At 52.4% G+C, this 26,610-nt stretch overlaps 1 protein-coding gene across 1 annotated transcript; it reads left to right on the top strand.

Annotated features, from left to right (window-relative positions):
- Positions 1 to 5,251: 5,251 nt before the first annotated feature.
- CRYGN (crystallin gamma N) lies at positions 5,252 to 11,304 on the top strand. The gene is made up of 4 exons (XM_070368751.1): positions 5,252 to 5,272; positions 7,270 to 7,518; positions 9,199 to 9,344; positions 11,083 to 11,304. The coding sequence occupies exons 1-4, from the start codon at positions 5,252 to 5,254 to the stop codon at positions 11,213 to 11,215; spliced, it is 549 nt and encodes a 182-aa protein (XP_070224852.1). The 3' UTR covers positions 11,216 to 11,304.
- Positions 11,305 to 26,610: the final 15,306 nt, after the last annotated feature.

Here is a 26,610-nt window from a genome sequence, read left to right as displayed (position 1 = left end):
GCTTCAGCACCTTTCACTTACTTCATCGGCTCAGTATTTGAGGGTAGGATTGGGTGTGGGAGGAACAAGGGGATTATTCTAGGACCTAGGGGTCTCGGCCTTTACACTCCCACCCTTTCCTTTCCTGCCCCAATCTGATGCTCCCCCTGGAGACCTCTGGCCCCTCTTGTGGGAGGGAGATGTCTTCCGGTCTCCCAGAAGTGGCTTTGAACTAGGGCAGAGCAGGGCACCCTGGTCAGTGGGGCCCGACACTGAGCAAGCCAGAGGATGTCTCACCCCTCCACCCAGAAGGTTCAGGCTCCCACTGGTCGACAGACAGGCTGCCTTAGCAGAGCACAGGTTCTTAGCAGAGCACAGGTTCTGGCTAAAGGAGCTCCCTCTGTGCCTGTCCAACGGGACACAGACGGGGAGAGGTCTTTATAATTCACACACACCACCAAGGGATAGAGAATAGGTTAGATGGCAGGTTAAAACACGCATGGACCCAACAAGGGAATAGATAACAGGGTAACATACAGACGCAAAAAGGACAGGATAACAGGCTGATAGACATACCAACCACAGAGGAATGGGTATGAGGTTTAGGCTAACACGCACACACCAGTCAGGAAGGACTCGGGGAAAGCAGACAAAGGATGTGAATAAGCAGTAAACAGCGGAGCAAACCCAGATGTGTCAATGTACTGGTGGATGATGTTGAGCAGCTGAACACAAATCCACAGGTCGGGGGGCCTCTCCTGCATCCCGTGGAGCTGAAGGTGTGCTCATGCGTGCCCCAGCAATTTCACTAAAGGCGTGAACCTCAAAGGGGGCAAGAAAGGTCCCTGGGATCATTTGGAAATTTGAAGGTGCCCGTCAGAATGACAGAGGGAGGGAAGCCTTCAGTTGGCAGGGCCCGGGGTATTTGATTCCCTGTAACCGGCATGAGCGTTTGTCCCCTTGTTGTTTAGCTGCTAAGCTGTGTCCCATTCTCTTGCGACTCCACGGACTGTAGCCCGCCAGGCTCCTCTGTTCATGGGATTTCCAAGGCCAGATTTCTAGAGTGGGTTGTCATTCCCTTCTCCAGGGGCTCTTCCTGACCTAGGGATTGAACCCATGTCTCCTGCATTGAAGGCAGATACTTTACGGCTGAGCCACCAGGGAAACCGCAATTGTCCCATGGTTTTACCCATAAACACAGTATTCGTGGGACTTTCCTGGTGATCCAGCGGCTAGGACTCCAGGCTTTCACTGCAGGGGGCTCGGGTTCAATCCCTGGTCAGGAAACTACAGATCCTGCATGCCACTCACTGCTAAGCCAAAATTAAATTAAATTAAATTTTAAAAAAATTAAATTAAATTAAAAAAAAAAAAAAGAGGTCAGTGGTTGCCGGGAGTTGGGGCACAGTGGGGAAAAGCAATGAATAGGCAGAGCCCAGAGGATGTTTAGGGCAATGAAAATATTCCATATTTAAGATGCTATGATGACAAATACATATCATTTTATATTTGTCAAGACTCAACACCAAGAGTGAATTATATTGTAAACTATGGACTTCAGGTGGTAGTGATGCATCAGTATAGGTTCATCAGTTACAAGAAATGTACCATCTGGGGCGGTGGGATGCTGATGGTGGAAGAAGCTGTTTATGTGGGGCTGGGGAGGACGTGGGAACTCTCTATACTTTTAGTCAATTTTGCTGTGAACCTAAAACTACTAGAAAAAATAAAGCCTATGTTTAAAAAAATAATAAAGGGTTTAATTTTCCCAGTTGAATACAAGGGAAGAGACTTCCCTTCCTTTCTTTTTCAGAATTCCTTTCTCTTTTCCTCATGTATATGCATCAGTTTGACGGCTAAATAAGCCTCTTGCCAGCCTAACACTCTGAAGGTTTTTCCTCTAGCAGCTGGGAGCTATCTCTTTGAAACAATAACATCCCACCTCCCAGGTTCCTGGGAGGAGAAGGGCTTAACTTCAGCCATCACCTTACTCTGACTTGCAAAGCCTATCTCTGGGCATACAGATACGAGAAAATTAGCAATTTTACCGTGAGCACATGTACACATACGTAATGAGAAAGTCTGCCTGACTGTATGAAGGCTGAGATGTCCCTGTCTTTGCAGTCACTGCCGCAGATTGCCTGGGAGGCATCCCTTTTTGGTTTAATGTCAATAATATGACTATTCTTTCTCTTTAACCTGTATGGACAGGCTTTCTGGGTTGGGAGAGCTTGCTTTTAATTATATTCCACAACAGGCCCGTGTCCAACAGGGCCCGTGCTAGAATGTGTGCTTTGGCCAGTGTGGATGCCTGTGGGGGGCAAGGGTCAGGCCCGGGCCCCCTGGGAGGCCTGCCCCTTGGATGCAAGGTGACGTGTGGGTCGTAGTGTATGTACTACACCACCCGGATGGACATGAGTTTGAGTAAACTCCAGGAGTGGTGATGGACGGGGGGCCTGGCGTGCTGCAGTCCACGGACATGACTGAGCGACTGAACTGAACTGAACTCTATCCATCTATTTATCTGTATCTATATAGTCAAGGCTACGGTTTTTCCAGTGGTCATGTATGGATGTGAGAGTTGGACTGTGAAGAAAGCTGAGTGCTGAAGAATTGATGCTTTTGAACTGTGGTGATGGAGAAGACTCTTGAGAGTCCCTTGGACTGCAAGGAGATCCAACCAGTCCATCCTAAAGGAGATCAGTCCTGGGTTTCTTTGGAAGGAGTGATGCTAAAGCTGAAACTCCAATACTTTGGCCACCTCATGCGAAGAGTTGACTCATTGGAAAAGACTCTAATGGTGGGAGGGATTGGGGGCAGGAGGAGAAGGGGACAACAGAGGATGAGATGGCTGGATGGCATCACCGACTCAATGGACATGAGTTTGTGTGAACTCCGGGACTTGGTGATGGACAGGGAGGCCTGGAATGCTGCAGTTCATGGGGCTGCAAAGAATCGGACACGACTGAGCGACTGAACTGAACTGAACTGAACTACACGTGACAGGCTCCAGAGCAGGGGCAGGGCCCCCCGAACCCCCAGAATCCATGACCTCTTTTCCTGAACTTCAAGTGTCTCGTCCGTGAGATGGTGATAACACCTGCCCTCCCGAGAACAGCTCAGACCGCTCCCACACCTGCTTCTCGCTGCCCTGTGGAAGCCCCCCGAGGTCCCCCTGCTCCAAATGACGTCTCTTTCCTTCACGCTCCTGTGGGCCCCTCGCCCCAGCTGACCGCCCTGCGCTGTTTACTGTGTTCACATCTCATCTCCCAGCAGTTTGATGGCTTCACATCTTGTGGCCGCAGTGTTGACTCTGTTCACTCCGCAAACCATCTCTGAACCTCTCTCATGTGCCAAGAACTTCCATGCCCTAGAAAGCCCCATGCTGAGGCGGGGCTGCTTGTTTCTGTAAACCATCCTTGCCATCCGGGGTGGTCTGGGTGCCGAGCCCTGCGGCCCATCGGCAAGGGCGGGATGGGGTTCAAGTTGGGGCAGGTGACACTTTGACAGATTGAGGGTGAGCATTGACTGGGGCTGGGAGAGGACAGGATTCCGGGAGCAAGACAGAAGAAGTGGAGGCTTCAGGACCACCGCCAGACATGCAGGTGTGTGTGTGTGTGTGTTGGGGAGTAGGGAGCAGACCAGGGTACTGCTGGAGCAGAAAAGATACGGTACTAAGGAACTGGGAACTAAGACCACAGTGTAAGTGAGCAGGACCCTAAGGGGCCTTCCTGGGACAGACCCCCTCCTTCTCCCATGCCCCCTGCCTGCCTCTTGTTTATAGAAAAGCTGTTGTCTCCCAGGCCTCGGCTGAGTCCCAAAAGCCTGGCTCAAGAATTCATGACTGGGGGGCTTCCCTCGTGGTCCAGTGGCTAAGAAGTCGCCTTCCAATGCAGGGGACGCAGGTTCAATCCCTGGTCAGGGAACTAAGAGCCCACATGCCCAACCAGAAAAGGCCTATGGATACAGCTGAAGACCTAGCACAGTCAAAAATAAATAAATTAACTTTAATTAACTAAGACTCTGATACTGGGAAAGATTGAGGGCAGGAGGAGAAGGGGGCAACAGAGGATGAGCTGGTTGGATGGCATCACCGACTCAGTGGACACGAGTTTGCACAAACTCCAGGAGATAGTTAAGGACAAGGAATCCTGGCATGCTGCAGTTCATGGGGTCTCAAAGAGTCAGATACGACTTAGTGACTGAACAACAACAAATTAATTAACAACAACAACAAAAGAATTAGTGATTGGAAGGATGTGAACATGTAGTGATAAAAATAGATAGTAGTTGGGCCAGGAGAACTGGTAAGAATTTGAACAGTACATCAGCCATATGGCAGTCACAGAATCTTTAGTTCCTCCCTGAAGCACCTGGGTAACAGTGTCTGTGCACCTTTCCTGAGTTGTTTTACAGATGCTAAAATCCCCATCAAGTCAAAGAAGTTAACTACTTGATGACCATGAGCACTGTAGCCCCCAGACCTACTGGAGCCTGAGGATTGATCATGTTAACCCCTGCGACACTGCCCCATTACCTCACTGTCAACCAATCAGAGATTTGTCCCGGAGCTGATCAGCGCACACCCTGTGACTCTCCTCCTCACCTTGCTTTAAAAACACCTGAAACCCACCAGGGAGTTGCAGCCTTTTGAGCATGAGTCGCCTGGTTCTCCTTTGCAAGAAACCTTTCTCTGTGCTAACTCCAACCCTGGGTTTGTCTGGCTTCACTGTGGGTGGGGTACACCAATTTGGGTTGGCCAAGAGAAGAGGGCAGGTGGCGGGCACGGGCTGTCGTCTCTGCCCCCTGGAGCCTGGGGTCCATCCTTCACCCAGAGAACGACTCAGTAACAGGGTGAGCCCGGGTCCGGGGGGGAGGGCAGTGACCGGCTGTCTGGCAAGGCTCAGGGCTCGGTGAGGAGGAGGGGAGCCTGGAGACCCCTGCCCCAGAGTAGGGGCGGGGCAGCGGCGGGGCGTGTGGTCCTGACTCAGCAGGGCCAGCAGGCAGGCTGAGCCCGAGAGAGAGTCGGCTTCGGGGCCGAGCCCAGCCGAGCTGGGCACGGTGACCCCCGTGAGCACCGGGAGACCCCCAGACGGGGGCGGGGCGAGTCCCTCCGGCCGGCGGCCCCTCGCGGGCTTAGCACGCCCGACAGCACTAACCAGCAGGCCCAGCAAATCTTTTGTCGGGGCGGCGCTGAGCCAGCAGGGCGCCGCCCGCTATATCTGGGGCCCCGCGGCCCGCGGGCCGGCACTCCAGGCGGCGCAGGTGCACCATGGCGCAGCGCTCGGGGAAGGTGAGTGCCTGCGGCGGGCCCAGAACCCGCTTCCGTGGCTCTTGGTGCTCGGGCTGGTGGCTGGGGGCGGAGAGTGGCAAATTGCTGCTTGGTGCCCTTTGCCTCTGACAACCCGGGGGTAGCCTGGCCCTGGCTGAGCACCTCTGTGATGTGAGGGTTAGGAAGTACCCCCAACACTCCCTCCAGCCCCTCCAGCAAGCGCTGGCTCTGGGGCTCCAACCCCCACCCCCAGCCAGGAGCAGGCCGAGTGGTGAGCTGTGAGGGGTGCCTGGGTTGCGGTGGGGGACCCCTGCCTTGCCTCGCAGGCCCTGGGCCCCACTTCTTTCCCTGAGGCTGTTCTAATGTGACTGCTCCTTCCTCAGAATCCGCCCAGGGACACTCGGGACTAGTTCTCTGCACAACTGTTCAGATCTGAGGGGGCCTCTGAATTCTGTGGGTGACCAGTTGTCCTTGAATATCTGGGGGTGGGGAGAGCCCTCAAACACACTTGTGCAGGAAGGAGGGTAAATTTGGACCTCTCCCCTCTTCTCTAGCTCCCTGTCTTTTGGACCCCAGGGGTTACATTCAAGGTTAGTGAGTGAGAGTATTACTGCATCTGTCTGCACGGGCTAGGTTATGCCTCAGTAACAAACAGCCCCAAGAGCTCCCTCCACCAAGGTCCACACACCCTCTGTGCTGCAGAGTGACACCCTGACAGCGGCAGAAGCAAAGAGGAGAAAGGAGAAGTTTTCAGAGCTTGCGAGTCCACGCACATCCCTCTGGCCAAAGCCTCTGGCCTCACTTAACTCCGAGGGGCCCAGGGAGGCAGTTGTACCATCAGTAACAGCACACATACAGGCTGACCACAGTCACTGGGTCCAGGTAGCATTACTTTGCCAGGCCCCTTCTAGGAGCCCAAAGTATTAGTCGCTCAGTCGTGCCCAGCTCTTTGTGACCCCATGGACTGCAGCCCACCTGGCTCCTCTGTCCATGGGATTCTCCAGGCAAGAATATTGGAGTGGATAGCCATTCCTTTCTTCAGGGGATCTTCCCAACCCAGGGATCAAACCCAGGTCTTCTGCATTTCAAAGGCAGACTCTTTACCACCTGAGTCACCAGGGCAGCCCCTGAAGAGTTATTGAATGGTCGGAATGTTAGGTTCCTCTGCAGAAAGTGAGTTTGAGGTTGATATGGTTCATGTTTGTTTTTGTTTTGTTTTTATTGAAGTACAGTTGACTGACAAGATTGGCTTAGTTTCCGGTGTATAATGTAGTGACTGGATATTTTTATCCCTTACCAGATGATCACTACAATAGGTCTGGTTACCATCTGGTTCACAGTGTTCAGTGTGAGGACACCCTTCAGTGCTACATCACCATGGAGCACGGTGTCTGAACTGACCGCCGGGCTAGAAAAGCTCCAGATCTAACACATGCATGTCACCCGGAGGAGTGGCCCAGGGCACAAAGGGACGCGGCTACATTGAAAAAACCTGCTTTTGAGCCGTTAATCCCGCGCCGGGCCCTGACGTGGCTCTGTTGGATTCAGTCTGTCCGGTGAAGCAGACGGATCCCAGAAACCTGACTTTCTGAAAACAGTATTTGTTTATATGGCGAGTCCTGAGTGAAGTGTGTTCTTTTGGAAGCATTTCTTTGGATGTTGTGTTTTAACGATGAACAAAAATCGAGTTTAAAAACTGCAGTGGCAGTTTGAAAAGAGCCTGTTTTCACAGGGCCCCTGGACAAAGGGGAAGTGGCTGTCTCCTCGGATCTTCTGAGATTTGTCTGCTGAACCGTGGGCCCCCGGGGTGGGGATGGTCGGGCACTGCGGCTGATCTCAACCTGCCATCCATGCGTTCTTTCACCTGATCAAGAGACAGGGTTGAGCACCTAGTGTATGCAGCAGGTCTGGGCCTGGGGACTCAGGATTCAGTGGGGGTGTTGGGCCCCATGTGTCCATTCCCAGAACTGAAAGGAGAGGTGCACCCAACCCTGTGCCCTCTCACCTGGCTCTTCTAGATCACACTCTACGAGGGCAAGCACTTCACGGGCAGGAAGCTGGAGGTCTTCGGGGACTGTGACAACTTCCAGGATCGAGGCTTCATGAACAGGGTGAACTCGGTCCGCGTGGAGAGTGGGGCCTGGGTCTGCTTCGACCACCCCGACTTCCGGGGCCAGCAGTTCATCCTGGAGCACGGCGACTACCCCGACTTCTACCGCTGGAACGGCCACAATGACCACATGGGCTCCTGTCGGCCCGTGAGGATGGTAAGTGGGCTGGGGTCCTTCACCTGGCCGGCGTGGGGCTGCGGGGCTTCCTGCTGGAGTGATCCAGGGCTCCGTGAGCCTGCTCAAGACGTGTAACAGGTATTGGGAGGGGGTGACCCTCCCAGCTTTAGGAACGGGTGAAACCATGGGGTCTTTAAGACGGCGAGATGTCCCTACACAGACCTAGCCACTCCCATGCGTGGGGACGAAATCGGAGAGCCCCTGGGAGTTTTCATGACCGGGTTTTCAGCAGTGCATCAGTTTCAATTTCCGATGCCAAAATCTTGCTGAATTTTCCACTTAAAACGCTATTGGAAACATCAGAAGTTTGGATTTGCAACCAGATGGGGGAAGCATTCAGCTAAAGTAAGGCTCTTGTGGGCCTGGTGTGTCCACCAGGCAGATCACCTTGTAACGCTTTTCGGGAGCCTTCGATGGAGTGGCTGATGGAAGAAGCTTGGGTATCCTTGGCCAGGCAGCGGGAAGCAGGGGACAGGACCCAGCAGACAGCTGCCATTTCACAGGGTGGACGACGAGGGGTGTCCCTCCTCCTCGGCGAAGGACTGTGTGTGTCTGGTTGTCCCTAGCGTGGGGTTTGAGGACTGGGCATTCCCATTCCTTGGGAGTCGCCCAAGTTCAAGTCTTAACCGGCCTGTTGTGAGCTCTGGATGCTAGGGCGGGGACACAACTGGTTCTGAGGAGCCAGGCGAGCAGCTCATGGGGCATCTCAGGCCTTGTGTCTGCAGGAGCACCTCCCTGGACGAGCGTGTGAGGACCCCAGGGGAGGGGCCTTCTGAGTAGAAACCCCTCAACCTCTCTCTTTTCCACACTGCAAACCCAGCTGGGCTTCAGCCTCTCAGATTGTAAGAATGCTTTCTTAGGCTTCCTATCAGGTCACCGACATTTGGAAAAAAGGAATTGCCGTGGCTGGCCCTGGGTCTTGCATAATGCTATTTGTATGAAAACTATCCCGGGTATCTTTTGAATGCTGTTCTCATAAAGAGCTGTCTTTGGGGCCAGCTCTGGCGTAGACCCAGCCCCCGCCGGCGCCAGAGCCCAAGGGGAGCTGGCCCGCCTCGGGCTTTTGGAAATACAGGGGACTCTTAAGAGGGTATGTCCTCGGCCCAGTGAGCCAGCAGGGATTTCAGCAAATGAAATCTCTTATTTGTTTTAGATTTTTGGCTTCATGTTTTAATAAAAGGTTCTGTTACAGTTTGTAAAATATTATCCTTTAAAAGCTGCCCATGGCCTGCAGCCCGGGGCGGGGTTGCCGGCATGGGGCTGGGGGTGGGCGGTGATGGGCACAGGAATGCCGTGGTGTGTCTGGGCAGGAGGAAGCCCAGTGCACCAGGCCAGTCAGAGGGTGGCCGCTGTTCCAGGCGGGCTGGCCCTCTCTGGATCCTGGGTTCTTTAGTTAAAGAAAGAGGAGAGTAGACTGATTTGAGACCCTGAATCTTTTTAAAGAAATAGATGCCTTTCATCCAAACAAATCTTATCTGCAAGTTCTGGGCTGAGGGGCGGGTGTTTGGCTGGGGAGGGGCGTGGAACTCACTAGCTCTTCAGCCCAGGAGCTCTTGGGTACCCCAGGGCCCTGGGTGAGTTTCCGCTCCCACCCACACGTGCTTCTGTGGGCATTCCCTTCACTTTCTTCCCTTCCTCGCTCTCGGTGGGGGCCAGCAGCACGGGGAACACTTCCGCTTAGAAATCTTCGAGGGCTGCAACTTCACGGGCCAGTGCCTGGAGTTCAAGGAAGACTGTCCCTTCCTTCAGAGTCGGGGCTGGACCAAGAACTGTGTCAACGCCATCAAGGCGTACGGGGACGGAGCGTGAGTAGAACCCACCTGGCTTCTGCCCATGGGTCCCTGCCTGCCAGGGTGGGTTGGACCCCCAGCAGAGGGGCAGGCTGTCCCCTGCCCTGAGACCCTTTCCCTCCCTCCCCCAGCCGCCTCCCTGGCCCAGAAAGGCCAGGGTGAGGGGACACGGGGCTCCAGAGGGCCCCCGCCCACCCCCCTGCAAAGGGCAGGGGGCCCTTTGCAGACATTCTCTAGGATTGGGCTGGGCTATGGTTTGCTTGAGCCAGGGGAAGCCTGCTCTGGGCAGGGTGGCCCTGCCCACTTGCCCACCCCTCACTGACCCTGCACTGGACCTCTCTCCTACCAAGCGCCCAGCCCTCCTAGGCGGGCCTCCCTGGGAGAGGTACCTCACGGTGGCTCACTTCTGATGGACCACGTGGCTGAGTGGGTTTTCCCTGCACGCCCTGTTCCTTCCACCAGCCGAGGAAGTCTCTGCACCCACTGTGCACATCCATCGGGCCAAGTTTCACAGCCCCTGCTCGCACCCAAGCTGGCCATCTCCTCCCCATCTACCTGGCTGGGTGGACAGTGTGTCCCCATTTTACAGATGAGCAAGCTGAGGCCCAGAAAGTTATCCCTACCCTGCAGTGAGTGGCCCTGCTGGGATGACAGCCAGGCCTTTGGCTCCAAGTCAGACTGTCCCTGCTCTGGAGCTGGGAGTCTCCCCAGACCTCAGCTCCAGCCCCCAGAAGAGCCCCAAAACATGGGTGCCAGGAGCCCAGCTCTTGTCACAGCGTCTATGGGATCCTTTAAGGCACGGGGTCAGGGTGCCAGAGGTGGTCATGCCAGGAACTGAAGGAAGACGCTCCCACCTTTCCTGGCATGGCTGATGTTGGCTGCTGGGCCCTGGACCCTGGGCCCTGACCCAAAGGTCTTTCAGAAATTCCAGGTTTGCCCCAAGCTGATGGCACCTGGGAATCTGGGGGAGAATTCCAAAACAACCATTTGCTGGCTAAATTGTGTCTTGTGAGGCCAGAGCCGTACCTTTGGGTAGAAGATATCCTGAGCCCTGAGGCCCAACCTCCACTCACTCTCAGGGGTCCCAGGGGCTTGTTTAGAAAAGAAGGCATGGAGGAAGGAGCTAAGATTTGACTACAGGGACTTCAGGCCCCAGTTCGCCTAAGAGGAGATGAGGCTCAGACGGGTGAGGGGTCACTGGAGGCTGCCCGTGGTGGATGCCACCTCTGGACCTGGGCTCTGCTCACTCCCCATGGAGCCTTCATCCTTTGCCTCCTGTGACTTCAATTTGAAGAGATATGTAAGCCTGTGGCCCGGGAAGGCAATGGCACCCCACTCCAGTACTCTTGCCTGCAAAATCCATGGATGGAGGAGGCTGGTAGGCTGCAGTCCATGGAGTCGCTGAGAGTCAGACACGACTGAGCGACTTCACTTTCACTTTTCACTTTCATGCATTGGAGAAGGAAATGGCAACCCACTCCAGTGTTCTTGCCTGGAGAATCCCAGGGACGGGGAAGCCTGGTGGGCTGCCATCTATGGGGTCCCACAGAGTCGGACACAACTGAAGCGACTTAGCAGCAGCAAGCCCATGGCCAAGACAAGCTGCCTGATGACGCCCCAGGATGTGTAGTCTGGGTGGGAGGGGCGCGGGGTGGTGGCTGTGGGTTGGGGGTGGGGGTCGTGGGGCTGCCAGGCCAGGATCTGGTCAGCCCCGGCCCCTGACCCGCCCCCCCCGCCGCCGCCCTCCACCCAGGTGGGTTCTCTACGAGGAGCCCAACTACCGAGGCCGCATGTATCTGGTGGAGAGGGGCGACTTCCGCAGCTTCTCCGACTGGGAGGCCCCCAGCGCCCGCGTCCAATCCCTCCGCCGGGTGGCCAACTTCTAACCGCCCACCCGCCCACCGAGGTCTGGCCGCGACCAGGAGCCGCACCCCTGGAGGAGAGTCCCCTCTGCCCACCCCGGGACCATGGGGAATAAACGTCCTAAAAGCCAAGCGCTGAGTGACTTCTCTGCCCTTTGTGACCAAGGGACAGTGTCGGGGGAGGTGGCGGGGCGGGGCGCCCCAGGCCCTGGAAGGACCGACCAGGAAGGGTGGAGGGGGACGCCGTGAGGCACCCGCTGGGAGAACATCAGGGTGGAGGGGACCTGCAGGTCGTGGACTCCAACCCTGTCGGTTCACATGTGAAAAGCCAATGACGCACAAGGGGAGGCACCACCTTGGACCTAGGACGGGACGAGGTGTCTCCTCTACCTGAAATGCCTTCCCGGGCCAGCTAGGGGAGAAGGGGAGGGGGGTCGTTATGGGGGAGGGTGTGATGGGGTGGGGGAGGGGGACCGAGGGGAGGGAAGTGATGGGGAGGGGCAAGAATGGAGGGTGATGGGGTGGGGGAGGGGACCATGCCAGGCGGCATGGTCTGGTCCACTCTACCACCAAAGCCTGACCCAGGGCCCCTGAGTTGGCATCTCATAGGGGAGAACCTTCTAAAAGGATGGGCTTGACCGCAGGGGCAGATCACCCCTTACAGCCTGTAAGGAGAGAGAAATTGAAGGGCTTGGAAGAAGCAGGGATTGTTGCCTGATCAGGTGGGCTCTGAGGAGGGGAAGGGGAGGAGACAGGAGGCGCCTTCAGGGCTGAAAGGCCAGGGCGGGGGAAAGCCCCGACTCTCACAGTGCTGCTCAACCCAGGACCGCCACTCTCCTCACCCCAAGGAGAATTCACAGAGTTTCTCTGTACTGTGGGCCCTCTCCAGGGCAGTGGGCCCACCTTGGTGGGCTGGGCTTGATGGGAGGGGCGTTCACACACACACACACATCCCTGCCAGGGGACAGAGAAGGAGGAACCTGGCCTGGGAGGGAGTGGGGTTTCCAGGAATAAGAGACCACCGTGGCTTCCCTGCTGCCTTAGTGGTAAAGAATCTGCCTGCCAATGCAGGAGACACGGGTTCCGTCCTGGATCGGGGAAGATCCCACACGCCTTGGAGCAACAAAGCTCCGCTAAGCGCCACAGCTATTGAGCCTGTGTGTTAAAGCCTGGGAGCCAAAGCTGCTGAGCCCCTGTGCCGAAACGACTGAAGCCTAAGCTCCACAGCAAGAGAAGCCACCGCAATGAGAAGCCCATACACCGCAACCAGAGAAAGCCCGTGTGCAGCGACAGAGGCCCAGCACAGTCAAAAATCAATCAATCAACCGTAAAAAAAGAAGCTCCTGACCCCTCCCCGCCCGCACTTCAGTGTCCAGCCTACCCCCGTACCCTCCCACTCAGTGAGACGACAAGTAAGCTGCTGGACCCGGGAGTGACCCAGGTAACGCGCCTCCTGCCCGTGGCCGACCGCCAGAGTCCTGAGCTGTCTCCATCTAAACTAAGGACTTGAAGAAACAACCATGAAACTCACCGCAAACCAGTGTAAGACCCTGAGCCCACAATGCCTCGCCGCCTGTGAGTCGAGAAGAGGGTTTGCCTAAAGCCATGCTCTTGTTCTCTGCTGCTTTGCTCAGGGAGGCCGTCTCTCTGGTTGAGCTCAGCCATGTTTGTCTTCAGGTGTGGGAGGCCCTGCCTGAAGCCAGGCCCCTGTGCCTGCTCAACTGGTCTTTCCTGCAACTGTCTGACCCTCAGAGCTCCACATCAGGCCTGGGAGAGGAGGGGTCAGCAGCCCAGCTGGCCCCCAGCCTGCAGGACCTCACACCCCTTTCCCCAATGTTGATGTTGATGATGCTTCCATTGAAGTTTTTATCTTATGCACTGACTTGATGCCGGGCTCTCTAAGAGTGGAATCTGTGTCATTTTACTTGCGTACGAAAGCGAACTCGCTCAGTCGTGTCCGACACTTTGTGACCCCCATGGACTGTAGCATACGAGGTTCCTCCATCCATGGAATTTTCCAGGTAAGAGTACTGGAATGGGTTGCTGTTTCCTTCTCCAGGGGATCTTCCTGACCCAGGGTTTGAACCCGGGTCTCCATCATTGCAAGCAGACGATTTTACTGTCTGAGCCACCAGGGAAGCTTATGTACAATAACACCGTTATTGTGATAAGCTTATTATCGCCACTGCAAAGGAGAGCTAGACACACACAGGTTAGGCAACTTGCCCAAGGTCACAAGCAGTCAGGGTTCAGACTGGGCCTGGCTGATACCTTCGCTCCTCATCACTCCACTAGACTGCCACATATTTGCATATGTGGGTGTATTTCACAACAGTTAAGGTAACAGTAGTCCACCCAGCAGCAATCACACACGCAGAACCATAGTCCCTGCGTCACCTCATTCAAACTCCCAGTGACCCGTGAGGAAAGGGTTCAGGAAGAAGCGGGGCCTGGTGCGAACTGGGAGCAAAATCAGTAGATTCGGGGCTAGGATAATGGAAACTGCTCTCTCATAGCTCCGGAGGCCAGAAGTCCAGGATCGAGGTGCAGGCTCCTCCGGCTTGCTGGTGGCCATCTTCTCCCTGTGTCCTCACCTGGCCTTTTCTCTGTGTTGCCTGTGTCCAAATCTCTTCTTAGAAGGACACCAGTCATATCGGATTAGAGTCCAACCTAACAACCTCATTTTCACATAATCACCTCTTTAAAGACGCTGTATCTCCAAATGCAGTCACATTCTGAGGTTCTAGGGCTTCCCCCGTGGTGCTAGTGGTAAAGAGCCCACCTGCCAGTGCAGGACACCTAAGAGACTCGGCTTTGATCCCCAGGTGGGGAAGATCCCCTGGAGGAGGGCCTGGCAACCCACTCCAGTATTCTGTTCTGGAGAATCCCAGGCACAGAGGAGCCTGGCAGTCTACAGTCCATGGGGTTGCAGAGTTAGACACAACAGAAGCTACTTAGCACATACGCACATCTGAGGTTCCCATATGAATTTCAGAGAGACACGTGGCAGCCCGTAACACGAACCAAATAGCCTCTCTGGACCTCAGTCTCCTGCTCTATGATAGGAGCTCTCATGTCTGTTGTTCTGTATGGTTGCATTGTGCTGAGTCACTCAGTCGTGTCCTACTCTGCAACCCCATGGACTGTAGCCCACCAGTCCCCTCTGTCCATGGGATTTCACAGGCAAGAATACTGGAGTGGGTTGCCATTTGCTCCTCCAGGGGATCTTCCCGACCCAAGGGTGGGATCCCCGTCTCCTGCATCTCCTTGCATTGGCAGGCAGATTCTTTACCACCGAACCAACTGGGAAGCCCTGTTCCAGCTGTTTACACAGCTGTAAAAGCCAAACAACTAACTCTGAGAAGGTGCCGTATGAATACTGGTTATTAGTTGTAAGGGACACACTCAAGGTCACCCAGAACCCTGGCAGAGCAAGGGTTAAGGGCCAGCTTGGGGTCTCCACCCTGATCTTCTCTCGGTCCCTTGCTAAGCTGTTTACACAGCTGTAAAAGCCAAACAACTAACTCTGAGAAGGTGCCATATGAATACTGGTTATTAGTTGTAAGGGACACACTCAAGGTCACCCAGGACCCTGGCAGAGCAAGGGCCAGCTTGGGGTCTCCACCCTGATCTCTCGGTCCCTTGCTAGGCTGTGTCCTGGACAAGTCACTGCCCCGTGCCTCAGTTTCTCCAGCTGTACAGTGGGAATAATCCCTTCCTAGGGAATTAAGGGAGACTCACCCATGGTCAAGGAGCTCTGTCGAGTCCGGGGACCCTGGAGAGGGGCCAGGCCTCGCAGTCCTTCCGGAGTTCCAGAGGTTTCTCTGAACTCGTCCTGCTCCCCAGCACCTCATTAACTGGTGATTTCGGGCCTCAGTGATAGGCCTGTGCTCCTGGGTGACCTCCCGTTCCCCCAGTCCTCTGCTGCCAAATGTGCCCGCCAATCTGCTTCTCAATCTCAGGAAGAAAAACAGGATTCCCAGCAAAATGCTTGTGGGCAGAACTGTAATTTGTCTGAAGTCAGGCCAGGGGGCTGGTGGACCGAGGGCCAGCGCCTTCTGAAAAGAGTCACACATGCTTCACATACTTGTGTCTCCGCTCTGTGGCTTGGAGAGCCAGGCTCTCACCCAGCCATCCCCAGTCCTCAGCTCTCTGACCCTCCCAAGCCCCCTGACCACCAGGAACCTCATGTGCTGTGTATCAGGCCTGTCTCACCCCTGGAAAACATCCCCTCTGAAATCAGCAACGATGCTCTCACTCTCTCCCCACCGTCCCCTCCCCATCCCTGCTGCTGCCCCCCGCCCATCCCCACCCTGCCTGCTGGTGCCCCCGCTCCGATCCCGGTGAGTCCCAGGATCCTCTGCGCTCCTGGAGACCACCCCCTCCGCCATGTTCCCTGAGACTTCCTCCCGTCTCTTTCTCCTGCTGCTGCTGCTGCTAAATCGCTCAGTCGTGTCCGACTTTTAGCGACCCCATGGACCGTAGCCCACTAGGCTCCTCCATCCATGGGATTTTCCAGGCAAGAGCACTGGAGTGGGGTGCCATTGCCTTCTCCGTTTCTACTTCCTACTGCTACTGCTAAGTCACTGAAGTCGGGTCCGACTCTGTGAGACCCCATAGATGGCAGTCCACCAGGCTTCCCTGTCCCTGGGATTCTCCAGGCAAGAACACTGGAGTGGGTTGCCATTTCCTTCTCCAATGCATGAAAGTGAAAAGTGAAAGTGAACTCGCTGAGTCATGTCGGACTCTTCAAGACCCCATGGACTGCAGCCCACCAGGCTCCTCCATCCCTGGGATTTTGCAGGCAAGAGTATGGAGTGGGGTGCCATTGCCTTCTCCGGTCTCTACCTCCAGGGCCCTGCAAATCTGTGTTCCCCTCGAAAAAGCACAGAGATTTTCAATTAAAAAAAAAAAAAAAAACCTGTTGAATGAGAGAGTTTAGCTAAAAAGAAAAAAGTAGTTCCTCAGTTTCCATTTGGGAAGATGAGAAGGTTCTGGATGGTGGTGGTGGTGATGGTTGCTCCCGAAAAACTTCAAGGTATTTAATGCCCAGGGCACTGGAAAACGGTTCAGAGGGGTGAGTCTTCTGTCCTTAACATGTTACCCCAGTGAAGACACATGATCTTTCTCGTTCCTGGGGGGCTGGGGGCCGTCGGGAGGTAATCCGCATGTAGAAGAGCCTCCGGCATTCCGGAGGACGCCATGGTTCCACCTGCCCACCCCTCCTGGCGCCTGGGGAGTCTCTCACTCAGTCCCCAGTTCCCCCACCCCCCCCCCCGACACCTCCAGTGCCGGTCTGCGGCTGCTGATGGAACTGGAAATGCGGAAGGGGACGGCCGGGGCGAGGACCTGGGCTGAACCCGCACTGCCCGAGCCCCTTCCCTGCCCAGCCACAGCCATCTGGGGAGCCCGATGACCAGAGGGAGTGAGTGCACTGAGGCCTGCGAAGCCCAGACCTGTAAAATGAGCTTTTTGTAAACAGGCTCCTGGCCTCCCTGCTGACCTCGGCTAAAAGCCCTACTCTTTGGAATCAGTGATTGAAAACATCCGAAGAGGACAGCAGACGGTTGTGGAGCCTCGCCCTGGACTTACCAAGGGGGGCCGGGCAGTGGCTGCCCTGGACGGGCCTGTGGGTTTGGAGAAGGCTTTGCTGGACGCTGAGAACAGCCCCTTGGTTGGGTTGCGGGGAGCTGGCTGAGTGGTCAGCGATGAGAACCCTGTTCCTGGCCAGGCGGCCAGCCTCCAGGCTACCAGTGCCTGGGAGAGCGGCCATCTTACTAAAAAAAAAAAAAAAAATGAGATGGGAAAGGAATGTGAAGGCATCTTTGGGCTTTTGGAAAAGGTAGACGGACAGAGGTGAGGCCAGGGTAAGGTGAGCGTCCACAGTGTTCTGTGCAGCAGAGTCCTGCCTCTCGGCTGGAGAGCAGCTCCTGAGTGGGCCCGAGCGAGCTGGGAAATCCGTCCCGTGATGCTGAGTCGGAAAGATAAACCCGTTTCCCGGGAGGACCTCAGTGATGCCTGGGACTCGGGCCAGAGAGGAATTTATTCCCCCTGGGTCCTCAGGACCCGTACTGAACATCACAGGCTGCCTTCTCAACAGATCCCCCCCTCCACAAAGAAAAGAGCAAGTTTCTTTGGATTTTTTGCTAATCACATCCCACAGGGTTAGGCCAGTGGCATCACGCCAAAGTAAGCTTTCCATGGGGGAGAAGATTTAACATCACTTGTTTCCATAGGAACTTTTAGCAAATTCTGAGAGAATCTGGGGCACTGAAGCAGGGCCTGGCCATACTTGTTCAGTCGCTCATTCATGTCTGACTCTTTTCGACCCTAAGAACTCCAGAACACCAGGCCTCCCTGTCCATCACCAACTCCCGGAGCTTGCTCAAACTCTTGTCCATTGAGTTGGTGATACCATCCAACCTTCTCATCCTCTGTCGTCCCCTTCTCCTCCTGCCCTCAATCTTTCCCAGCATCAGGGTCTTTTCCAAGGAGTCTGTTCTTCACATCAGGTGGCCAAAGGATTGGAATTTCAGTTTCAGCATCAGTCCTTCCAGTGAATATTCAGGACTGATTTCCTTTAGGATGGACTGGTTGGATCTCCTTGCAGGCCAAAGGACTCTCAAGAGTCTTCTCAAACATCACAGTTCAAAAGCATCAATTCTTCGACTAAGATAAGCATACCTTAAAAATATTCTTCTCTTCGTAAGTGTAGGATTTTGGTGTCTGATTTATCACTTAGTTCATAGGTTAAGACAGTATGTTGATGGGAAGTGAACATGAGTCAAGCTCTTGGACTCAGAGACCAGCCACCCTATCACACCACTTCAGGGCATGTTACACTGGTGGGGGTGGGTGGGGTGTCAGTTGGATTGTCCCCCCGTTGGGAGTGGGGCAGTGCTCAGGTGGTACTCACGGGGTGGTCCCTGGGGCCTTTCTCCTCAGTGACCCCTGGGACAACGGTGTTTGTGTGTGAGCCCTGGGCAGCCATGGGTCAAGGGCAGTGAGCAGCTTGGATTCACGACAGTTGCTGTGGGTCCAATGAGGCGGTGGTCACAGGGTACTGCTCCCAACCAAGTGAAACTCAAGGTGGGGATGGGACTGTCTCTTGGGAATGATTTCTGGTGCCAGGTCAACCTGGGAGAGGAGGAGGCCGGAGCCAAGGGTACTCACAGCCTCATCCAGACACGCATTCCTCAAGTCCTGGCTGCCAAGAAGCCGGCTTTTCCCGAGTGCTTGACCTTCTTTAACCTGGGTGTTCATCTCTCTTTCACTTGCTATCTTTCCAGTAAATCCCCCTTTCTTGCTTAAACCCACCAAACTCAGTTTCTTTTGCAGCAGCCGAAGAATGCTGACCTCCCCCTCCTAGTCGACCCCTCCTTTCTGCTCCCAGGAAAATAAAGGCAGGTGTGGAATTAGCGGTCCACTGGACCTGGCCTCCACCTGAAAGGACCTGAAATTCATGTAAATACCATTTGTAGGATTAGCAACTCCAGTATGAATTACCCTTGGCTTCAGAATCCACACAGAGAACAAGCAAATACATGGTTTTGCGGGCAGCTAGAAATCTTCTGGAATGAGTGAAAACAGATGTTGCTAAACCAGGCTCCCCCATTGTCCCTCCAAGTCACACACAGACACACGCGTACACAGGCACGCATGCTCTCTAACCAGGGTGCCTTGCTGTGGCAGATGAGGCAGAAGAGAAGAGGGGCCTGCGTGCAGAGGCTCTGAGGTCTCTGCCCCGAGGGTGGCTGTCGGCTTGCTTATCTCATCCCCAGAGAAGTGCTGGGCCAGCGGCATCCACAGACCCTCTTCTGAATATTCAGGGAAAGGCACTCTTGCCAGATGTCTGCCCAAGATCTCTCTGGGGAAATTCTGCGGGACTGGACAGGAAGGTTGACCTGTGAGCCTCCTGTGCATTGGCACAGAGGTGGGCTTACTCCTTTCAAGCCACTGACTCCCTGTCATTTCATGGACACGTCCTTAGACTTGGTGTGAACAGAGCTGGAATCTCAGATCTCCACTCACTAGCTGAGCCACTTTGCTTAACTGCTTGAGGCCCCAGTTTCCTCATCAGTAAAACCAGGAAGATAATACTTACCTTGAGTTGTTGTTACGGAAGCTAAAAGTTATTGAAGTGAAAAAGTGTTAGTCTCTCAGTTGTGTCTGACTCTTTGCCACCCCATGGACTGTAGCCCGCCAGGCTCCTCCATCCATGAGGTTCTCCAGGCAAGAATACTGGAGTGGGTTGCCATGCCCTTCTCCAGGGGATCTTCTCAACCCAATGATCCAAGCAGGGTCACCGGCATTGCCTGCAGATTCTTTACCATCTGAGCCACCAGGAAAGTATAATTGTACCTGCCTCGTGATTGCCATTTGATTATAGTGAAATCATATAAAAATTCCAAAACATAGGAATTTTTGCTTCATGCTATGGGTGTGGGTGTGGGTGCGTGTAAAATCTGTAAGAAAGCTTCTACCCTTCTTGGCAATGGTCACTTTCCTATTGGGCGGTGAATACAGAGGCCTGGCTTTATCTCTTCATAATCTGTTGCAGACAAGATGCTGGCGAAGAGTGTGAGTGATGGGTTAGTTTCAGGTAACTATTAATACTTGCAAGGAGTTGCCAGAGTTGGCCTGAAACCAGAGATGGCTGCCACCTGCACCGGGAAAATGAGGATGCCGAGGAAGGGGTGTGTGTCAGATATTCCTCCCTGAGGCTGAAATCTGGAACGTAGGGAAAGAGACCCTCACTGCCCCCCCACCCCACCCCCCTTCCTCGCTTAACAGCAAGTGGAAGCCTAGTAATTCCACTTCAAGAATTTCGAGATGTTTAATCGTTGCATAATGGGAGGACCCTGTGCTGGGGCCAGAGAAGGTAGAAAGGATCAGACCAGGGCCCTGAAGGAAGGAGAGATGGACCCCTTAGAACAACAGGAAGGTCCCTGCAGGCCCACTGCCCCCCCCCCCTTGCTCCCCCGGCAACAGAGTGGATGCTGAGGCAGCATTTGCTCAGCTAAACTCTCGAGTGGACAATTCGGGTGTTTCCAGTTTGTGAAAACTGCAAATAAAGCTGCTATGAAAATTCACGTGTAAATCTTCATATGGATGGATGCTTTCGTCCTCCTGGGTAAAGCAGAATGGATGAGTCATGTGGTAGGTGTATGTTTTACTCTCTAGGAAACTGCCAAACTGTTTTCCAAAGTGATTGTACTGTTTTATATTCTTATCAGATGTGCAGGCATGCCTCTGAGATACGGGTTCAGCTCCAGAGCACAGCAATAAAGTGAATATATCAATACAAGTCACACAAATGTGGGGGTCTCCCACTGCGCGTAAAAGTTATGTTTATACATAGTGTCCTGTGTGCAACAGCATTATGTTTTTAAAAAGCAGTGGTGGATTAGTACTAAGTTGTGTCTGACTCTTGCGACACCATGGACTGTAGCCCGCCAGGCTCCTCGGTCCATGGAATTCTCCAGGCAAGAATACTGGAGTGGGTTGCCATTTCCTTCTCCAGGGGATCTTCCGGACCCAGGCAGATTCTTTACCGACTGAGCTACGTGGGAAGCTCCTTTTAAAAAGTACACACCTTCATTTTAAAATGCTTAAAAATACTTTATTGCTGAAAAGTGCTAACGACCATCTGAGCCTTCAGCAAGACCTACCTACTAGTAACATCGAAGGTCACTTGTCAAAAATCAGCGTAATAAATACAATGTCCCCTACCACGAACCTTCAAGTTGTGAATTTTCGAAGATGTGAATGTGGAGCTTATGAACGGAGACCTGACGGAATTGGAGGTCAAGGGAAAGGACGAAGAGAGGCAAGAGATTCACGACGCAGGAGATGGCAGGGAGGTTTTCTTTCTTTGAGGAGGCGCTGTTGGGTTTTGAGGTGCAGAACTACATGAGAGTTGCCGCAGCCGTGCAGAAAGCAGTCCAATGCTACTGTGTCATCGATGATCGGAAGATAAGAGCTGCTACCCAGACATCAGTGGATCTTTGTTTCAAGAGGGTAGATAGCTTTGGATCCAGCAAGAACCCGTGGTGTCGACTGTCAGGCGTGACACTGCAGCCCGCCCTCCGTCTCCCGTCGCTGACGACCCTTCAGCTCTACCCTCTCCCACCTCCCCTCCTTCTCCAGTCTAACTCTTCCTGCCTGTTCACAAAGTGCCAGCCCCCATATGCCATCTGTTGTCCTGGACTACTGTACTCTTCAAGGTACTGAACACCAAGATTAAAAACGTTTTTCTTCTTTTGTGTGTTTGTGTTTTTTTTTAAGTGTTATTTGTGTGAAAAGTATTATAGACCTCTTATCGTCAGCACCATATAGCTGAATGTGTTAGTTGGGTACCTAGGCTCACTTTGCTGAATTGAGGAACAAACTGAACTCACAAACGTGCTCTCAGAATGGAACTCATTTGTAGGTAGGGGACTTAGTGTATGATAACAATGAAAAAAAGGAAATATTTTAAGAATTACCAAAATGTAACACACACAGTGAACAGCTGCTGTTGGGAAAATGGGGCCGATAGACTTGCCTGACACAGGGTTGCCCTGAGACTTTAAGTTTGTGAAAAGCAGTATCTTCAAAGCGAGGTGAAGGGCAATAGAACAAAGGGTGCCTGTGCATGCAAGTTCATGTTCTGGCCAACAAGAATTCCTGGTGTGAATAGGCTTGTTCGTTTTAACCATTCAAATATGTGTGTAGTGGCATCTCACTGTGGCTTTAATTTTGATTTCTCTAATGACTCGTGATGTTGAACATCTTTTCATGTGTTTATTGGTACTCTTCTTTGGAGAAATGTTGTTTAAATCCTTTCCTCGTTTTTAAGTTGGGTTATTTGTATTTTTATTGTTTAGTTGTACGATTTTTTTTTAAAGTATATTCTGAATACGAAACCCTTATCAGAGATATGATTTGCAAATATTTTCTCCCATTCTGTGGACTGATTTCTCACTTTCTTGATCGCATATTTTGAAGCACAGAAGTTCTAAATTTTGATGAAGTCCAATTTAAAAAAATTGTTTGCTTACATTTTCAATGTCATGTCTAAGAAATTATTCCCAAATCCAAGGTCATGAAAGTGTACACCAATGTTTTCTTCTAAGAATTTTATAGTTTTAGCTCTTGTGTTTTAGGTCTTTGATGCATTTTGAATTAATTTTTGTATATAGTGTGAGATAGGAAGTCCACATTCATTGTTTTGCGTGTGGCTATCTAGTTGTCCTGGGCTTCCCGGGTGGCGCTAGTGGTAAAGAACCCACCTGCCATGGCAGGAGACATAAGAGATATGGGTTTGATCCCTGGGTTGGGAAGATCCCCTGGAGGAGGACATGGCAACCCACTCCAGTATCCTTGCCTACCCCCATGATCAGAGCAGCCTGGTGGGCTACAGTCCATAGGGTCACGAAGAGCTGGGCACGACTGAAGTGACTTACCAGGCACGCCTCTAGTTCTCCTAGCACCATTTTTCAAAAGCTTTGCTCTTTCATTGAATTGAATTTCTCTCAAAAATTAAAATTGAATTTCAACCCTGTTGAAAATGAATTGACCCTACTTGTATACAATCATCTCATCCTCTGTCGTCCCCTTCTCCTCCCGCCTTCAATCTTTCCCAGCATCAGGGTCTTTTCCAATGAATCAGTTCTTCTCATCAGGTGGCCAAAGTATTGGAACTTCAGCATCAGGCCCTCCAGTGAATATTCACGACTGATTTCCTTTGGGATTGACTGGTTTGATCTCCCTGCTATCCAAAGGACTCTCAAGACTGAATGTTAAATCAACTTTGAATTACTGGAGTAAATCTCACTTGGTCTTAATGTTGTATGGTTTTTTATATATTGCTAAAGTTTATTTTAGAACTTTTGCATCTATGCTCATGATGACTACTGGTATGTAATTTTATTTTCTTATAATGTCTTTGATTTCAATATCAGAGTAATACTAGCCTCACAGGATGAACTGAGAAGTACCCCTTCCTCTTCAATTTTCTAGAAGCATTTGTAGAGAATTGGTCTTTTCTTCCTTAAATATTTGGTACAATTTCCCAGTGAAGCCATCTGGACCTCTAGTTTTCTTTGAGGAAAGGTTTTAACTACAAATCCCATTTTTAAAAGCAGATCAGATGAGATCAGATCAGTCGCTCAGTCGTGTCCGACTCTTTGTGACCCCATGAATCGCAGGACGCCAGGCCTCCCTGTCTATCACCAACTCCCGGAGTTCACTGAGACTCACGCCCATTGAGTCAGTGATGCCATCCAGCCATCTCATCCTCTGTCATCCCCTTCTCCTCTTGCCCCCAATCCCTCCCAGCATCAGAGTCTTTTCCAATGACTCAACTCTTCACATGAAGTGGCCAAAGTACTGTAGTTTCAGCTTTAACATCATTCCTTCCAAAGAAATCCCAGGGCTGATCTCCTTCAGAATGGACTGGTTGGATCTCCTTGCAGTCCAAGGGACTCTCAAGAGTCTTCTCCAACACCACAGTTCAAAACCATCAATTCTTCCACGCTCAGCCTTCTTCACAGTCCAACTCTCACATCCATACATGACCACAGGAAAAACCATAGCCTTGACTAGACGGACCTTTGTTGGCAAAGTAATGTCTCTGCTTTTGAATATGCTATCTAGGTTGGTCATAACTTTCCTTCCCAGGAGTAAGCGTCTTTTAATTTCATGGCTGCAGTCACTATAGACACAGGCTATTCAGATGACATTTTCTTCTTGGTGGAGCTTGTGTCTTTTGTGTTTCTTATGTATGGAATTTGGTGAGTTCTTGGATCTTTGGATTTATAATTCTCATCAAATTTGGAAACGTGCAGCCATTATTTCTTCAAATATTTTCTCTCTTCCCTTCTTCCCTCGTCTTCAAGGACTCCTTCTTGTTCAGTCCTTAAGTCATGTTTGACTGTGACCCATGGACTGTAGCCCACCAAGCTCCACTGTCCATGGGATTCTCCAGGCAAGAATGCTGGAGTAGGTTGCCATTTCTTTCTCCAGGGGATCTTCCTGACCCAGGGAGCAATATATAAGGCTGCCTGAAGTTGTCCTACAGATTGATGATTTTTCCATTTTTTGAATTCTTTTTCTCTGCTTTTTGTTTTGGATAGTTTCCACGGCTGTATCTTCAAGTTTGCTAATAGTTTATTCTGAAATGCCTACTCTGTTGTTAACTCCATCCAGTGCTGCTGCTGTTTAATTTCAGACATTGTTTTCATCTCTAGACATTCAGTTGGGATGCCGTGCTTCTGCATCACCTCTTGAAAGTTATTGCAACCCAGTTGCAATAACTATTTTCATGTCCTTGCTGCACCACTCAGCCCTGTGCGGTGGGGGTTGGGTACACCCCTTTCCCACCTCAGAGTTTCCTCCCATGCCTGAGTGGATCTGTCTCCAGCTGCAAATGGAAGAGGGGCCTTTCGTAGATATCCAGGGGTCTCTGCTCTCTGGGACTCTATCCAGTCAGCTCTAAGCAGTTCATTCATCCTGGACGCTCAGCTGCTTCTGAAACTCAGGGAGTCCACTGGGCTCAATCCAAGCTCCCCCTTCCTGTTCTGAGGTCTGGAAATTCTCTCAGAGCAGTAAGTGGTCCTCTCGCAGAACTCCCCTCATTTGTCCCTGTCTCTCAGGAATTATTATCCTTTACTGCCAGGTGCCCAGTGTCTTGCAAACTGTTGTTTCACATATTTGATGTTTGGTTTTGGGTTGTTTTGAGCTTCCCAGGTGACGCAGTGGTAAAGAATCCTCCTGCCAATGCAGGAGATAAAGGAGACTCAGGAGAGTTGGGTTCAATCCCTGGGTCAGGAAGATCCCTTAGAGGAGAAAATGGTAATCCACCCCAGTATTCTTGCCTGGGAAATCCCATGGTCACAGGAGCCTGGCGGGCTATAGTTCACGGGGCCACGAAGAGTCAAACACGATGCACGCACTGCTTCTGGTTGTTCCAGGTAGCAGGCGGGAGACTAAACCCCATCCCTGTTTCTCTGTGTGGGCCAGACTTGAAGTCAAAACTAGAGAATTCTGAAAACTCTTTAAAAACCCTCTTCCCTTTGTCTTGTTAGCCTCTGATATTTCTCTGAAGCTGCCAGGAATAGTCTGTGGGGGAGATAAAGTGAAATTTGGAGGGCTGGGATATCTTCCAGCTGGCTTTAAAACTTCAGCATAGCCATGTCTTTGCTAACACAGCCCTGGTGAGACACCCAGGAAAGAACCAAGCGTCCCAGTACCGGATGTGGGGTGAGCTTGGAAAGCCGTGGGTTTGTCGGGTCTCTGAACCTCCCTCAGGGCCCGTCTCTGAGTGGCAGCTCTCTTACCCAGAAGGCCTGACTCCTGACTTTTCGGGCCAGCAGTTAGAAGCCGTGGCCAAGAGTGGCCTTGTACAAAGGAAATTTTCTTGGCGTGAGAGGGGGATTCGGTCTTTTAAGCCTGCTTCTTTTAAAACCTTGACCCTTTCTGGAAGGGACAGTGACCCCTTGGAACAGATTGGATGCATGGCGCCCTGGGAGTGATGGGGGTGGGAGTGGAGTCCGGTGGCCCAGCTCAGCACCCTTGCTCAGAGACCAGGGACTCTCTGATGTCTCTTGCTGGTCCCATCTTTCTCTGGACCCTGGCAACACTCCCAGCCTAGGACACATGTATATACGGTGTTTTAACGGTGTATGGGCTTCCCAGGTGACTCAGAGACAGAGTGTCTGCCTGCCAGGGAGACGTGGGTTTGATCCCTGATCCGGGAACATTGCCTGAAGGAGGAAAGGGCAACCCACTCCAGCATTCTTGCCTGGAAAATCCCATGGACAGAGGAGCCCAGCGGACTACAATGCATAAGGTTGTAAAGAGTCAGATACAACTGAGCACGCAATGCAAGGGTTTGTGGCCATGTTTTATTCTTCAAATAATTTTAATTCTCTGGCTAACATTAATTATAATAGTAATAATACTACGGCTTCACAAAACCCTCTTTTTTTTTTCAATGACACAGTATGTTTTGTGTTTGTGTGTGGTAAAATACCTGCAGTAAAAGTTACCACTGTAGCTACTTTAAATCGTTCAAAGTACCTTCACATTGCTACACAACTGTCACCGCTCTCCACTTACACTTTTTCACCACCCTGTATCCAAACCCAGCGCCCATCTGCCTTTCTTGCTGCCCGCAGAGGCCCCTGAAGTCATTCTTTCTCGCAGGTGGGATTGTGGCTCTTTGTGTGGCATGTATCTGGGCGCCCCTCCATAGAGTGGCCTCCCCCATTGCGCTTAGTGCCAGGAGTCCCCTGCCAATCTTCAGGAAATCTTCCTGTTTCTTCCGTGAGGGCTCTGCGCCCTTGGAGGGGTCTCTGGAAGACAGTTAAGGACATGATGTTTCAGGGGAATTAGGCATTGGTTTTTCCAGTAGTCATGTATGTTTGTGAGAGTTG

This window comes from Bos mutus, chromosome 4 (genome assembly GCF_027580195.1).
Source record: "Bos mutus isolate GX-2022 chromosome 4, NWIPB_WYAK_1.1, whole genome shotgun sequence".
Lineage (NCBI taxonomy): Eukaryota > Metazoa > Chordata > Mammalia > Artiodactyla > Bovidae > Bos > Bos mutus.
This window is presented reverse-complemented; position numbering and strand designations above follow the sequence as displayed.

Coding starts and splice junctions, on each gene's coding strand:
- CRYGN (XM_070368751.1), top strand. CDS start 5,252: ATGGCGCAGCGCTCGGGGAAG. Junction 5,273..7,269: donor TGGCGCAGCGCTCGGGGAAG/GTGAGTGCCTGC, acceptor TGGCTCTTCTAG/ATCACACTCTACGAGGGCAA. Junction 9,345..11,082: donor AAGGCGTACGGGGACGGAGC/GTGAGTAGAACC, acceptor CCCTCCACCCAG/GTGGGTTCTCTACGAGGAGC.